We start from the raw sequence: 13,418 nt of genomic DNA, 5'->3' as shown, positions 1-13,418 counted from the left end.
CCACAGGGTTGTCTGAAGGATGAAGGATGATAGTGATGATGAGTGTTGAAGCTGTGCCTGATAAACCCTGCCTCCCCTCTCGATAAAGACACCCAGAGGCCCAGGATGCTCCAGTGACCTGCCTGGGACCACACAGACCATCATTGCCTTTCAGACCCCCTGAGAGACCAGATGCCAAGAGATGATCCTGGTCAACACCTGAAGTAACAGCAAGATCCCTGAGCATCAGCTGGTACTGGTGATGGGGCTAAAAAGGCCTGAGAATGGCCCCTGATCCTTCACCAACTTGCTGTGTGAATGTGAAATGCTTAGGAAGAAAAAGAGCTGGTCAAATGAGCAGGTTGGCCAAAGCTTAATTAACTGGAAGAGAACAAGCATGCATTAGGCACCAACTCCACACCCAGCCCTTTGTGTACTTCCCATACTTGATAACATCGTCAGGATGGGAAGCGCTTGACCTTAGTGCTGGATTGCCCAAGTTCAGTGTTTGGCCCCTCTTCTCACTAACCATGTGATTTGGGTCAACTATTGCAGCTTTCTGTGTCCTGCTTCCTTCAGCCAACAGCAATTTTGGGCCAATCACTGTGTTTGCCTCGCTGGATTGAGTTAAACGAGTTAATGTATACAAAGCTCTTAGACTAGGGCCTGGCACATAGAAAGCCCTCAATAATGGTTGGGATTTTTTGTTTTGTTTCTTTATTGTCCTCTCATGTAATCCTCCTGACAACCCTGCAAGATAAATAAGAGAAAAAAAATTGCTTTTAAAAAAAATTGCTCTTATAAAATGATACCTGCTCATTGTAAGGCTAGAGGCTTTCTCTGGCCACTGGAGTCCGGTAAAGGCAGGGCACTAACACCCCAGCAGGAACTAATGGGATATCAACTCCTGGCTGATGGGGAAGGTGTATATGTGCTTCTGCCCTGGCTGGGGTATAACTCAGAGGTGTCTGTTCTACACTGGTCCCCAGAGCAGCTCCAGTTGCTCACAGCAATTACTTGCTTGACAACAGACCCTGTTTGACCTCTTTCCCATCCCTGTCTCATGTTCCCTCTCCCCTTCAGAGTTTTCTGGGATCACTTATCATATAAGCCACTTGTACTCAGAATCTTGTCTTAGGATCTGGGTGTGGGGGAACCAACCAAAGCTCTGTGGGACGCCTCATTTATTCAGAATGGCCTGCTGCTGTATTATAGACAGCCCCCGATAGAGACAACTTCTCTTGGGAGTTGTCATAAAAGAAGAAATTCCAGGTCTGGCAGGGCACAGTCAGCCTCATCTCCGTCTCTTGGATAAAATGAAAAGCACAGCAGTGGCAGCAACAGCTAACACTGAGTGCTTACAATGTGCTTGCCTGGCACAGTGCAAAGGGCATTAAATGCCCTTCACACCTGATTTTCGCAGCCCCCTCATAAGGGAGGGATAACTATCCTCATCTGACAGACATGGAAACTGAGGCTCAGAGAGGGGAAGCGTCTGGCCCAGAGTTACACAGTGAATAGAAGGCTGGGACAGATCCCACCCAGGACTCCCTGACTGCCCAGCCCACGACTTTGACCTCTGTGTTGTATGAGTGACCTTCAGAAAGTGAGAAGCAAGATCCCAGTGTTCCCTTCTCATGCTGGGGCAATGCTGAGAGGTAAGAGATTTTTCCAGAATCGGATAACTTGAGAGTGTTCCTAGCTCTGGGTCTAGGATGACTTTACCCCAAAAAGCTCCTGGATGGGACTATCGGAGACACAGATTTAGCATTAAGCATTATTTTCATAGATGCATACAGTCCCACCTTTTCCCTGAGGTGACATCATCTTGATTTTGGTGTCTCCGGCAGGAGTGGGCATGACTAGGTGGGGCCGGGGACTGGGAGGAATCTCTCAGGCCTCTGTATTGGTAGTGGGTGGGGTGGGAACTAGAATTCTCATGTTAATATCCAGGGTGCCAATTCTCTTTAAATGTTTTCTCTGATGACAGAAATAACAAACAAGACATGACGTTGCCATGTGAGACACACTTCTGTGGGCCTGGGTTCAAATCCCACCTCCTCTGCTTCCTGGCTATATGAGCCTCCAATCCTCTCTGAGACTGGGAGGTGGGGATAATACCTGGGGCACCTCACACAGTAGCACTTCTCCGTGCTGGCTGCACATCAGGATCACCTGGACTTTGCAAAATACTCATGCCTAGGCCCCACAATTGAAACACACCCTCTAAGTGGTTTCTTTTTAGTTCTGGTAAAATACACATAACCTGAAATTTGCCGTCTTAACCAGTTTTAAATGTATAGTTCAGTAAAATATATTCACATTGTTGTGCAACCAATCTCCAGAACCTTTTCATTTTGCAAAACTGAAACTCTGTGGCCATTAAATGCTATCTCCTAGGCCTGCATCCTAGGCCCTGGCAACCCCCCTTCTACTTTCTGCCCCTTTGAACTGAACTGCTCTAGGTACCTGATATAAGTGGAATCATACAGCATTTCGTGACTGGCTTATTTCACTTATCATAATGTCCTCCAGCTTTGTCCATGTTGTAGTGTGTCAAAATTTCCTTCCTTTTAAAGACTGAACACTTTCCCATTGTATATATACACTACATTTCGTTTACCCATTCATCCATCGACAGACACTTGGTTGCTTCAGCCTCTTGGCTGTTGTGAATAATGCTGCTGTTCACAGGGGGTTCAGATATCTCTTAGAGTTCGTGATTTCAATTCTTCTGGGTTTGGATAAGCAGAGACCGACTAGAATTTTTAAAACTTCTTTTGGGTATATACCCAGAAGTAGAATTGCTGAATCATATGGTAATTCTGTTTTGAATGTTTTGAAGAGCTGCTGTGCTGTTTTCATAGTGGCTGTACCATTCTACATTCCCATCAGTGGTGTCCATGGGTTCCAATTTCTCCATATCTGTATCAGTCCATCGCTATAAAGAAAAACTGGAGGCTGGTAATTTATAAAGAAGAGAGTTCTTTATACATTCACAGTTCTGCAGACTGTACCAGAAGCATAGTGTGGCATCTGCTTCTGATGGGCCTCAAGAAGCTTGCAGTCATGCAGAGGCAAAGGGGGAGCACGTGTGTCACATAAAGGGAGAGGGAGGAAGAGAGAAGCCAGGTTCTTAAACAAGCTGATCTCACATGAACTCATTACCGTAGGGAGGGCATCAAGCCATCCATGAGGGATACACCCCCATGACCCAAAGCCCTCCCGCTAGGCAGGCCCCTCTTTCAACACTGGGGATCACATTTCAACATGAAATTTGGTGGGGACCAATAGTCACTATATCAACACCTTGTCAATGCTTGCTATTTGTTTGTGTACATTTTAATTTTTTAATAGCTTTCCAAATGGGCATGAGGTGGTATCTCATTGCATCTTGGTTTGCATTTCCCCAATGATTAGTGATGCTGAGCATCTTTTCATGTGTTTTTTGGCCATTTCTATACACTAGCACCCCTTTTCAGGATGCCCAAATCTCAGATAGCACCAAACACTATATATCCTACACATAATACCTACGATAAAGTTTAATTTGTAAATTAGTCAAGGTAAGAGATTAACAACAATAACTAATAATAAAATAGATTACAACAAAATACTATAATAAAAGTTATGTGAAAGTGATCTCTCTTTCTCAAAATACCTTATCATCTGTAATATTTTTGGACCACAGCTGGGTGCAGGCAACTGAAACCTTGGAAAGTGATATTGCTGATAAGGGGGGATTACTGTATTTTCTTTGGAGAAATGTCTACCCAAGTACTTTACCTATTTTAAAATTGGGTTTTTTTTTGCTGTTGTTATTGAATTGTAAGAATTCTTTATATGTTCTGGATACTAATCCCTAATAAGCTACACGATTTGCAAATATTTTCTCCCATTCCGTTGGTTGTCTTTGCTCTCTATTGATTTTGTCCTTCAATACACAGAAGTCTTTCATTTCGTTGTCTGTTTTTACTTTTGTTGCCTGTGTTTTGGTATTATAGTCAAGGAATCTTTGGCAATAGGGGAAAATCATAAAGCTTTTCCTCTATTTTCTTCTGAGAGTTTGATAGTCGTAGGTCTTACTTTTAGGTCTCTGCATGTGGTATGTAAGATGAGGAACCAAGTTCATCCGTTGCATGGGGCTATCCCCATGTTCCCCACATCATTTGTGGGAAGGGCCAGGAAGGGCCAGGAAGCCTAGCCACAGAAGACAACATGGGATGGCGGGAATCAGAGGTGCTAAGATGCGGAGTACTGTGTACAGTGCTGGGAACAGAGGGAGTCACTGTCTGGAGCAGCGGCTGTTATTGTTGCTGGGATAAGGGGCGATCTGTGCCACACTCAGCATGGCTCACCCCTTCCTCTTCCGCTCAGTACAGCATCGCAGAATGCGAGTGAGAGACAGTGAGATGCAAGTGTGAGTGACACGTGTCCAGGCTGTAGCCACTTCTTGCCACCCCACCGCTGTCTTCCTGACCCCATCCTCTCCCTTGCGGACCATCGCAGGAGCCTCCAGTCCCATCTGCTGCCTCCAGCTTCCCATCCCCAGTCTTGTCTACACATACAGCAACTCATGCCCCTGCTCAAAACCCGCCTATGGCTCCTGCCTCACTCAGAGAAAAAGCCTAAGTCCTCAGTCCCTCTCATAGGGCCCATGATCTGGCATCTTCTCCATTTTCCCAGGACCCTACAGCCTCCTTCACTATCACTCTCCCTCTCTATCACTCTGTTTCACCCACAGTGCCCTTCTTGCTGTTCTAGGGACCCTCTCACCTCAGGGCCCTGGCACTTACTGTCCCTCCCTTCTGCCTGGTCTGGTCTTCCTGCAGATGCCACAAGACTCACCCTTCAACATTGTTCAAGTCACAGTTGAAATGTCATCTCAGCAAGGCCATCCTTGACCATGATATATAAAATAGCACTATTCATTCCCTGTGGCTGCTTTATTTATCTCGACCTGATGTATAATTATTTAATTGCATGATTCCTTTCTCTCTCCCCTACTTCGATATAAGCTTCAAAGGGCAAGGGTTTTGTGTGTTTTGTTCACTGTTGTATCTTCAGTGCCTACCACAGAGCAGGCATGAAATATGTCCATTGAATGAATGAATGATGTTATCCTAGAGATAACTGAGAATACTAATTGATGAAAAAGGAATTTGTTTACAAACTTTGGGCCTTTCGCTCTTATTACTAACACATTGCTAGAAGTCTGATTCTCAGCTGCTTCTGCCAGGTTCCGGATGAAGAATGTGTCTGATTTTTCAATCAGAGTCCAGTTTCTCAACCTTAGTGCTACTGATTTTGGGGGATGGAGAATTCTCTGCTGTGGGGCTGTTCTGTGCATTGGAGGGTGTTTAGCAGTGTCCCTGGTCTCTACCCTCTGGATGTCTTTTGGAGAACGGGCATTCGAGAAAGAAGGGATGAGCCGATACTAGGAGAATATTGCATTATTCCAGGCAAGAGAAGAAAGATGATAGCCCAGAAGAAGGTGGTGGCAGGGAAGTCGGTGAAAAGTGGCTGGACTCTGGATATAAAGTGTGGAGGCAGCTTCTGGGAAGCCACAACCTCCCTGCCTCCACCAGTGGTCACAGACTCCCAGGCTGTGCAATGGATCTTAAACCTTGGCCTTTTTTTCCCCAGCTGTGAGTCCTTAGGTCACATTGCTGTTTCCTCATCTGTAAAGTGGACCTAATCACAGCACCTGCCTCCTAAGGAAATTGTAACGATTCAATGAGATAATTACGGCAAATAACGGTAACAGACACATAATGCCCAATGGGTCAATTATAAGCTTTTATTATCATAATTCGTTGTGTATGTTCATTCAGTGGAATTTATTGAGCACCTACTATGTGCTGAGCACTGTGCTGGGGACACAGCAGAGATCAAAACAAAGATCCCAGCTCTCATGGCACCGATATTCCAGTAGGCAAAAAAGCAAGACCATTAAAAAATAAACAGATACAGATTAGACCAAAACAACCATGAGAAAGAAATCATGAGACTGTAAGACAATCAGGGAAAGAAAGATGAATGCTAACTGACTATGTGATGCTATTGAGGAATGAATGCTGTTGTTTAGGTGTCACAATGCTATTTTGACTATGTTTTAAAATCTTTATCTTTTAGAAACACATACTGAAGTGCTTATGGATGAAATGACAAGATCAAATTATGATGTAATTTTTTTTTTTTTTGAGACGAGTCTTGCTCTGTCACCCAGGCTGGAGGGTAGTGGTGCGATCTTGGCTCACTGTAACCTCCGGCTCCCGGGTTCAAGCAATTCTCCTTCGTCAGCCTCCTGGGTAGCTGGGATTACAGGCGCTTGCCACCACGCCCAACTAATTTTTTGTATTTTTAGTAGAGATGGGGTTTTATCATATTGGACAGGCTGGTCTCGAACTCCTGACCTCAAGTGATCCACCCACCTCAGCCTCCCAAAGTGCTGGGATTACAGGTATGAGCCACTGTGCCCAGCCTGATATAGTATTTTGGATGACACTGTAAAGAAAGTTCTGCAGGGAAGGAGGGGAGTGCTGGGGCTTAACCAGGCTGGTCAAGAAAGGTGAAAAGCAAAGGAGTAAGCAAAGACCTTCAGAAAGGGAGGGAGACAGGCATGCCGGATGTGGGGGAAGAGTGCTCTGGGTGGGGAGGAAAGCAGTGCTAAAGCCCTGGGACAGGAGCGTGCCTGATTCCAGGTGTCAATGTGGTTGGAGCAGAGTGTGCCGGAGGTAGAAGAGTAGGAGGCGAGATCAGAGCTGTGACCTTGTGGATCATTGCTGAACTCTGACCTTTTCTGGGAGCCTCTGAGTTCCCAACATGGGCTCCCTGCTTCCAGCCTTTTCCATCCAGTCCAACCTCTGCAGAGCAGCTGGAGACATCTTTCTCAAATGCAGCCTGCTTACCTTAATCATCTCCTACCCAAAACTTCCATAGGTCCCAGTGCCCCCGCGATACTCCACGCTCTTAGCCTGGCTTTCAGGCTCCCTGCTCACCTCTCCACCTTCATCTCCTCCCTGTCCCTTCTCCAGAAACCTTCTGCAATCACCCCACTGACGTTTCTGCATTCCCCAAATACTCCAGCCGTCCTCAGTGCTAGTCACCCTCTTGCCCAAGCTGTTCCTGTGCCTTTCATCCCTTTCTTTCTCTTCTCTGCCTGCAGCCTCTCTCTCTACACCTTCAAGGCCCAGCTTCCCCACCACCTCCTCTGTGAAGCCTTCTTTAACCACCTCCCGCCCCTCTACCACCACCTACACTTCCTTCAGGCGGCACTGACTGCTCCCTCCTCTGTGCACCGGAAAAGTTCATACCTTCCTCGCACAAAACGTTGTGAAGATTCGCTTGTGGGTTGTTCTGTGGATGCCAGGCCTGGTCCACAGAGAGGTAGGGAGGCTTAAGCATGCAGGCTGTGCAGCCTGACTGCCTGGGTTCAAATCCCAGCTCAGCCACTTTTGAACTGTGTGCCCTTTGGGGAATGATGTAACTTCTCTGGGTTTCGACGTCCTGATCTGTAATTTGGAAAGCCTCGTACCAACCAGGGTTGTTGGGCAAATTCTGTATGAAACACTCTAGCTGTGCCTGTGGCACTCAGCAAGTGTTCAGTATACATCGCTATTACTATTGTTATTGCAGGTAGGTGTTAGTAAATGTTTGTTGAGTGAATAAATGAGCAAATATGCATGATATTGTGACAACTGATCAGGGGTCTTCCTTATAATATAAGGGTCTCGCAGGTACACCCTGGCTCCTTCTACCTTTCTTGTCTCTATACCTGCCTGCAGAAAGAAATGGCCTTTTGCCTTCCATTTACAGAGAGGAGGTGCACAATTAAGTTAGACGCTTGAAGCGTTCCCTTACACCCTGGCTGTTCCACTTTGGGTTTTGTTTGTTTTTGAGACAAGGCCTTGCTCTACTGCCCAGGCTGGAGTGCAGTGGCGCAATCATGGCTCACTGTAGCCTTGACTTCTTGGGTTAAAGTGATCCTCCCAGCTCAGCCCCTTGACTGCTGGGACTACAGGTATGCACCACCAGCACACCCAGCTAATTTTTGTACTTTTTTTTGGTAGAGACAGGGTCTCCCTATCTTACCCAGGCCAGTCTCAAACTCTTGGGCTCAAGCAATCCTCCCACCTTGGCCTCCCAAAGTGTTGGGACAAGCATGAGCCACTACGCCTGGCAGCTTCTCCACTTTTGCTCTGAAATGAGACTGGTTTCTACCACAACTGCCCACCATGGCCTGGCAGACAGACTCTGTCTTTTAGAGAATAATGTTGCATTTGCCAATTCCACACCATCACTTAAATCCACCAGGTAATGGGTCTAGAACCAAACAGTTTCTAAAAACAGACCATCGATTGTTACTGATCGCTCCCAACAGGCCATCCCTGAGTCTTTCTAAGGCTTTGTGTGATCCTTGGAACCCTTGAGCTTAGCCAGCCCCACCTCTCAGAGTCTTTGTAGACTCAGTTGTACCGAAGCGGCAGCTGATGATTGCCCTGTCAGGGACATATGAGAGGCAAAAGGAAAGATGGAGACAAGATGAGGTTGAACCAGCCTTTCATTTGCTTATCACTTGTCTGGAAGTCCCACTGTCTCTGTGAATGGATCGAGTTTCTTTTCTCTCTTTTCAGTGGGTACATTTGCACGTCCTTTATTGTTCCTTGAAATAGTGACTATAATTTGACTCAGTCATTCCTCCTGTTTCTGAGATAGTTCTTTCGGTTTCAAGTTGGCTTCCTTTCTAGGCCTCTCTGGTCCTTCTAACTTTAGGTGGAAGTACGTGCATGCTTTGAGGACCTGTTTCAATCCCACCTGTTGTTTGTGTGAAACATTTAGTGCATGTTACTGTGTGCCAGGCAACCTGCTAGGTGCCTGAGACAAGCACATCTGTATCTATTTTTTAGGATTCTTCTAGTTGCAGGTGACAGAAAGGCAGCTCCAATGAACTCAAGCAAAATGTAAAAAAAAAAAAAAAAAAGAAAAGGCTTGGGTTGGGTAAGGTTTCCAGCAAGGCTGGATTAAATATATTATCAGGACTTAGTCTCCTACATCTCTAAGGTCTATTCTGCTTTGTCTTGGCTTCTCAGCAGAGTATACCAACATGGCTGGAAAGATGGCTCCGTCACATCCAGGCTTCCTTCATGGGGAAAAGCAAATCTCTTTTCCAATAGGCCCAGCAAAAATCCCAGGTCTGATTTTCACTGGCCCAGCCCTGAGCCAACCACATACCTGCATCTGGATCACATGTCAAGGGCTGGAGCTGGGATGGGATTGAGAGTGGGAAAGAAGTGGTTTCTCAAAGCAAAACTGAAGTCCTCTTACCAATAGTGGAGAGACTAAATGTAAACCAGCAGAAATAACCCATGGCCATTATAAAATTTATAACCCACCTGAGGGAGATTGGCATTCAACAAATTAAAAATTAAATGGAAGAAGAATTACACTACGTGTAATATGTCTGTTGGAAGGAGAGAAACAAGGAATTCTGATAGAGACTCATGGGGTAAAGTCAAAGAGGGCTTCTCAGTGTATGTGACCTTTTCTGGGAACCTGAACTTGATGTCGGTCCTGCTGAGCTGCAAGAGTGATCCTTCTTCTATGAGGTCCCCATTCCACCTCTCCTGCACTGTTCGGTGTGCTCTCTCTCGTATTCCATTTTCTTAACTTGTTTCATCTCCAAATAAAACAGAATGCTCTCAAAGTCTAGGACTGTGCCTTACTCACTTCTGCGTTCTAAAACAGGGTGGGTGGGCTGCCTGTTTTGTAAATAAAGTTTTAATGGAACACACCAAGCCTATTAATTCACCTGTCATGTAAAGCTGCTTTTGGATGTATGGCCACCATAAAGCCTAAAATGCATTTATTACATAACCCTTTATAGACAAAGTTTGCGGATCTGTGTTCTGAAGTTGCATCAGGGCCTGGGGCAGAGGAGGGGCCTATAAGGTGTTTGTGGGTGGGAGGGAAGATGCAAGCTAGCTGTGTGACCTTGAGTGAATCACTTAATTTCTCTGGGCCTCTGGCTTCATCTTGCAGTGCCAGCCAGCCCCTTCTCATTCCTCAGATCTCAGCTCATAGGTCCCCTCTTCAGAGAGGCCCTCCCTGACCTTGAATGGACAGTTTGGACTTGGTAATGTTTACAGTCTTCCCATGATAACGTGTTTCTCTGCTTTATTTTAAGATTAGGCCCACTTGGCGGCGGGGGTGGGGTGGGTGGTGGCATCTTTCCCTTTCTCTGCACCAGTGTTTTTTCTCCTCTTATGCGCCATCTCCCTGGTAGGTTAGGCAGAAAGAGCTCTGGTTTGGAACTCTGGACGTCTTAGTTCATAGTCCCCAACATAGGAGCAATGAGACCCTGGGCAGACCCTTCATCTCTCTTAAGTTTCCGTTTCCTTGGCTGGAAAATGGGTGTGGTGACTTTACCAAGCAAGGCTACTGGAAAGGCAAAGTACTCACCTGTGCCAGAGAGTCCAGCACTGTGCTGGGCTGAGCACAGGTGCTTCATTCAGGTTAAGTTGTTTTTCCTTCCCTCCTTCCTCTCCTTAAGAGCGTCTACCTCTCACCTTGCTTTAGTCCACCCCCTGATGATCCCCTTGCCTGCTCGAACCCTTCCTGCAATGACTGCGTCAAGGAATGGCTGGAGATGAAGTGTTAGATACTCCTCCACCTCCCTACCCCAAAGCCCCATCACACTCCCCCATTCTTTGATGGAGCATCTATGTTGCATAAAAGTCTATGCAAATGCAACCCAAGGAAAGTCCCCTTGCTCCCCTCCTCAACCCAGGTTACTGTCCCCCAGGCCTCTCTTGCATAAAAATTTGGGACCGTGCTGGCCTCATGCCTGGGAGAATTGGCCAATCCAAAGAGGTGGTTTTTCCAGATGGATGAGAGCAATCCTTGGGGTCAGGGTGTATGGGGGACTAGGTGTCCCTAATTACCAAGTGACCTACTGGCAGGGCCAGCACAGAATTTGTGGGGTTCAATACAATATAAAAAGGCAGTCCCCTTGTTCAAAAGTAAGTAATAATTTTAGATGGTGATAGCAGAGTAGCGAACCAAGCATGGAAGGAACCTTTGTGAGCGTAGGGCCCTGTGCAACTGTGCATGCTGGACACCCATGAAGCCAGCCCTGCCCAGGGGCAGAATGATTCAGAGGCCCTTATGGGTTGGGAGGAGAAGGCCTTAACCTCCCTGCCTAGGCAAGAGCTGGGGCCTCAGACTCTGATGGCTACCGGAGCTAGGTAGGCCTTGGCAAGAATGTAGCAAGTAGTATTTTACAAACCTCTACCAATGCCAACATGTTCTGTGTGTGATCTTTCTGAATCCTCCTAACAACCCTATGAGCCAGGTGGCCCTCATTTTACACATGGGGGAAATTGAGGCTCAGAGATGCAAAGTGACTTGGCCAAGTTCTTCTTGCTAGGAAGGGAAGAGCTGGGATTTCAACCTGGGGTTCTCTCTGTCTTCAAACTTTGTGCTCTGTATTTCACAATTTATTATTATTTCTTAATTATAGAAGCAATTCCTGAGCATGTTCTCCTTGGGCTAATACTTGGCTAACATTCAGCAAGATTTGTTATTTAATAATACAGCTGTTTATTAGGTCTGTGTCAGGCATCTCTGTGCTTTAGATGTTAACGCATTCGATCTGTATATCACCCTGTGTGTTGGGTACTTTTATTATCCTCGTTTACAGGCAAGAAAACTGAGGTGCTGAGAGGTGAGGTGACTTGTTCAAGGTCAGGCCCTCTGCTACAGTGCTTGGCCTCTTAACTGGGCTCCCCTGACTTTTGTAATAAAAAAAAAAGTCAAATATTACAAAAAGGAAAATTCCCTTTGAGCACATTCCCTCTAAATTTATTCCCAGGTAACTACTGCTATCAGTTTGGTGTTATCCTTCTAGAACAGTGCTGTACAGAGACATATCATGAGAATCACATTTGTAATTAAAAATTTTCTATTAGACACATTAAAAAAGAAAAATAAAGAGGTGAAATCGATTTTAATAACACATTTTATTTAGCTAATATATCTAAAATATTATTAGCATTTCAGCAGGCAACCAATGTTGAAAATTATTAATGAGATATCTTACATTTTGTTTCTCATGCTGACTCTGGAATCCAGTGTCTACCTTACCCTGTATTAAACATGGCTGCATTCAAGCCAGCCCCTTACCCTGTATTAAACATGGCTACATTCAAGCCAGCCCCTTACCCTGTATTAAACATGGCTACATTCAAGCCAGCCCCATTTCAAATGCTCTGTAATCTCCTGGGGCTTGTGGCCACTCTGTTGCTTAGAGCAACACTTGGCCTTTATGCACGCATTAAAATACAGCACGAGGCTGCACACAGTGGCTCACACCCATAATCCAGCACTTTGCCAGTTTGGGAGACCAAGGCAGGAGGATCATTTTTGTTCAAGAGTTTGAGGCTAGCCTAAGCATTATAAAGAGACCTTGTCTCTACAAAAAAAAAAAAAAAGTTAAAAAAATTAAAACATTAGCCAGGTGTGGTGGCTTACACCTGTAGTTTCAACTACTCAGGAAGCTGAGGTGGCAGGATCACTTGAGCCCAGGGGGTTGAGGCTGCAGTAAGCCAGGACTACGCCATTGCACTCCAGCCTGGCTGACAGAGCGAGACCTTGTCTCAAAAGGAAAAAACCAACAAAACAGCAAATTGTACTGGAATCCAAAGTAGACGACAAGCCTCTGTTTTCCCAGTGGGAAGGATTTTAAAATTTTGTCTTTTTTTGATATTTTTGGTCAACTTCAATATTGAAATAATTAGGAATGGAAATAAACCTTGGAAAGTGAAACTCTGGCTAAGACAGGACTGCTGTGTATGTAAATACATGATAGAATGTTATTCAGCCATAAAAAGGATAATCCTGCATTTGTAACAATATGAATGAATTTGGAGGACATTATTGTAAGTGAAATAAGCCAGACATAGAAAATCAAATACTGCATGATGTCATCAATATGTGGGAGCTAAAAAAGTCAAATTCAGAAAAACAGAGTAGAATAGTGGTTACCAGGGCTCAGGAGGTGGGGAAATGGGGACATGCTGGTTGAGGGTATAAACTCTGAGTTACAAGATGAATATGTTCTGAAGACCTAATATACAAAATGGTGAGCACAGTTAATAACAATGTATCGATACTCGAAATTTACTACCAGAGTGGATCTTAAGTTACACACACTCACCAGTGTGCATGTAACTATGTGAAGTGATGGATATACTAGTTTGTGACAATCATTTCACATCATGTGTATATCAAAACATCATGTTGTACATGATGTGGCTCCTCCAGAGAATATCTAGGTTTTCTTTGTTGTTAAAACCAATTACGGCTGGGCTGGGAGGCTCACGCCTATAATCCCAGCACTTTGGAAAGCCGAGGCTGATGGATCACGAGGTCAAGAAATC

At 45.3% G+C, this 13,418-nt stretch overlaps 1 protein-coding gene across 20 annotated transcripts in view; it reads left to right on the top strand.

Moving 5' to 3' along the window:
• LOC128932057 (potassium voltage-gated channel subfamily B member 1-like) overlaps nucleotides 1-13,418 on the top strand; it is a 43,991-nt gene that overhangs the window by 8,243 nt on the left and 22,330 nt on the right. For 2 of the 20 annotated variants that reach the window (XM_078371930.1, XM_078371931.1), the window contains exon 3: nucleotides 7,148-8,967. The exons of 14 other annotated variants lie outside the window; for them this stretch is intronic. In XM_078371930.1, coding sequence (XP_078228056.1) covers nucleotides 7,148-7,198 — 51 coding nt within the window. In that variant the 3' untranslated portion in view covers nucleotides 7,199-8,967. 4 more of the 20 variants (XM_078371929.1, XM_035298885.3, XM_078371933.1 and 1 more) reach the window with 4 other exon arrangements.

Source organism: Callithrix jacchus, chromosome 5 (genome assembly GCF_049354715.1).
Source record: "Callithrix jacchus isolate 240 chromosome 5, calJac240_pri, whole genome shotgun sequence".
In the NCBI taxonomy this organism is placed as follows: Eukaryota; Metazoa; Chordata; class Mammalia; order Primates; family Cebidae; genus Callithrix; species Callithrix jacchus.
The sequence above is the reverse complement of the archived record's forward strand: the minus strand, read 5'-3'. Positions and strand labels throughout refer to the sequence as shown.